This window comes from Pseudorca crassidens, chromosome 5, assembly GCF_039906515.1.
Source record: "Pseudorca crassidens isolate mPseCra1 chromosome 5, mPseCra1.hap1, whole genome shotgun sequence".
Classification (NCBI taxonomy): Eukaryota; Metazoa; Chordata; class Mammalia; order Artiodactyla; family Delphinidae; genus Pseudorca; species Pseudorca crassidens.
Window position 1 is genome coordinate 32,382,674 of NC_090300.1, and position 2,631 is coordinate 32,385,304.

General features: G+C 48.8%; 1 protein-coding gene across 1 annotated transcript; it reads left to right on the plus strand.

Annotated features, from left to right (window-relative positions):
• Nucleotides 1-1,557: 1,557 nt before the first annotated feature.
• Nucleotides 1,558-2,316, plus strand: LOC137225602 (proline-rich protein 23C-like). Its single transcript, XM_067739794.1, has one exon. It carries the CDS (start codon nt 1,558-1,560, stop codon nt 2,314-2,316), a length of 759 nt encoding a protein of 252 aa, XP_067595895.1.
• Nucleotides 2,317-2,631: the final 315 nt, after the last annotated feature.

The window sequence follows — 2,631 nt, forward strand, 5'->3', positions numbered from 1 at the left end:
ATTTAAATATTCGGAAGATATAAAAATCATCTTGGAATAGGGAGTATTTCTTAAACAATACACAAAAATTATAAAGCATAGAGAACAACACTAATACATCTGAAACTATATTAAAGTTAAGAAATTCTGTTTATCAAAAGGCACTATAAAGAATGTGAATACAAACAAGCCACAAAACGGGAAAAGATAATTTCAACACACATAAATATAAAAGAAGTTCCAAAATTCAGTAACATCCAAAAATGGGCAAAAGACATAAACACATACTACACAGATGTTACACAAGTGGCCAATACATATGAAAACATGATCAACCTTATAAGTAATCAGAGAAATACAGTATAAATAAATGATGAAATACCATCAGATTGGAAAATGCTTAGAAATCTAACCATACTAAGTGTTGGCAAGGATGTGGTGGAAAGGGAACACTTACCCACTGCTCACAGAAATATAAATTAGGACAACTATTTAAGAAAGCAGTCTGGCTTTATCTCTCCTATTGTTCCGGTGCCACACACTACTACCCAGCAATTCCACATCTAGGTTTTTTGCCATAAGCGTATAGGTAAAATGTCAAAGATCTCTGTTTTAAAGTTAAACATGTGTGTATTTAATTCCCAAGTCCAACACAACCCTGGTGTTTAATTTTGTAAAATTTCCTTCTCTCCTCTGACCTTCACTAATGAGAAGTGAATAAACTAACTTTTTAAACACTCATTATAACACATCAGACAGCAAGTTTAAAGACAAAGGCTAACTTCATGATAAAATTTCCGTACTGTTATTAATAATTACCACATACTGGTCTCCAGAAACAACAACAAAAACTGCAATCAGTCCATTTCACTTGAATATTTTCAAGTTTTTTTACCGAAGAAAAATTGCATTTCTAATTTGTCTCCTGGGTGAAAAGAATTTCGAGAACCATGTGGGTAGGGTTGGGAAGGAATGACTGGTGATGGGATAAAGGCTTTTCATAGCCTCATGGAAAATCTTAGAAGACATTAGACATAAGCTACTTCTAAAAGTAAGCAAGCAGTTGATGAGATTGTATTTTGGATATTTTCCCAAGAATAAAAGTAATAAAGACCACTGGGCCGCATACGGGCACCCAAGGAGTATTATGCTACACTTTCGTTTAAAAAAAAACAAAACTCTCCCGCTACTGCATTGCACTAACGCTGATCCAATCCTATCTCTGGCAGAAGGCGGGGCTTACACTGAGACTTCCCGGCAGCCGCAGGTCACATGACATCCCATGTTGTTAATCATCCAGCGCGCATAGGGGTCAGCGTGAAGAGCTGAAGATTCCAACGCCCGAGGCCCAACCCAGCTGCAGACGCAGCTCCGCTAGAAACCTGGACTGCGGTCCTCTCGGGAGGTGACCCCAGAGCTCCGAGGACTCGACCCGCATCGCGCTGTCCTGCGCCCCATCCGGCCCGTCCCGGCTTGCCTCACCTGTCATCGAGACCCGTCACAGCGTGCAGGACCGAGCGCCTCCTCGCCCTCTGCCAGGCTCTGGGACCGCCGCCCGCAGGTCCGTCGGTCAAGGTGATGGGCAGCCGGCCCCGCAGCCCCATCGCCTACCTTGCGGACTGGTGGGGGCCGCAGCCCAGAGGACCTGGCCCTGGTAAGCGCCATCGAATGGAGGAACCCGAAGCTGAGGCGGTGCCCAGCATGGACAACGTGCCTGAGCCCCTGGCCAAGGGCGCGCTAACCTCCATGGTGGTCCTGCCCGCCGGCTGTGGCCTGCACCTGCCCCTGGACGACGTCGACCTGCTGCTGGAGCCCGAGCCCACGTCCGTGCTGCAAGTGTCTCTCGGAGATCACATCCTCATGCTGGTCCCCGAGGCCCTCCTGGGCTCGGGTATGGAAGGCCCGTGGGGACAGGGCCTGGAACGGGCCGCTTTCCTGAGCACTCCAGGGGAGTACATGGCCCTGGAGCCGGGATTCTTGTGCGCAGCTGTCCCAGAGATCGCCTGCCAAGAAGAGGCCAACAAGGAGGAAGCAGACGCCGAGTTCCTGCCGCCTGGGATGGATGCTGAAGCCGGCTACGTCACAGGGCTCCGCAGCCCCGCGGCAAGGGTGTCAGGCCCCAGCGCGCAGGGCTTTGTCCCAGAGCCCTGGCCTCGGGCGCCCAACCCCAGTCCAGAGAGAGGCTCTCCTCACCATGACGACAACCTGTACTTGCACCTTCCGGAGCCCTTCCCCGACCCACCACTCCAACCTCTACCTCCCTCTCCTTGTCCGGGTCCTCACGAGCGCCCCCAACGCCCTCTCATGGTCCTCTGCTCAAGGGCGGAAAATGCCTGATCCCGGAATGAACTGCCTCCCACAATTCCTTGCACCCAGCTTCTGGCACTTAGTGATCTACCTACACTCACTTTGAGCCCATGCCACCGCTCAGAGATGCAGCATCTTCATTCATGGACAGTGGGCAGCTGCGTTTTTTATTTTGGTTTTGTTAGTTTTCGGGTTTTTTTTTTTTTTTTAAGCAAAATGCCTTGATCGACAGCAGCAAAAAGATTTTTTTACAAAAGTAGATTCTGGTAAGGACTTTTCACAAGGGTAGACCACATATAGCCAACCATGGATGTTTAGATCCCTTGCCACTGCTGCATGAGCTGT

Excerpts from the sequence above, each read along its gene's own strand:
- LOC137225602 (XM_067739794.1), top strand. The coding sequence starts at position 1,558 with ATGGGCAGCCGGCCCCGCAGCCCCATCGCCTACCTTGCGGACTGGTGG.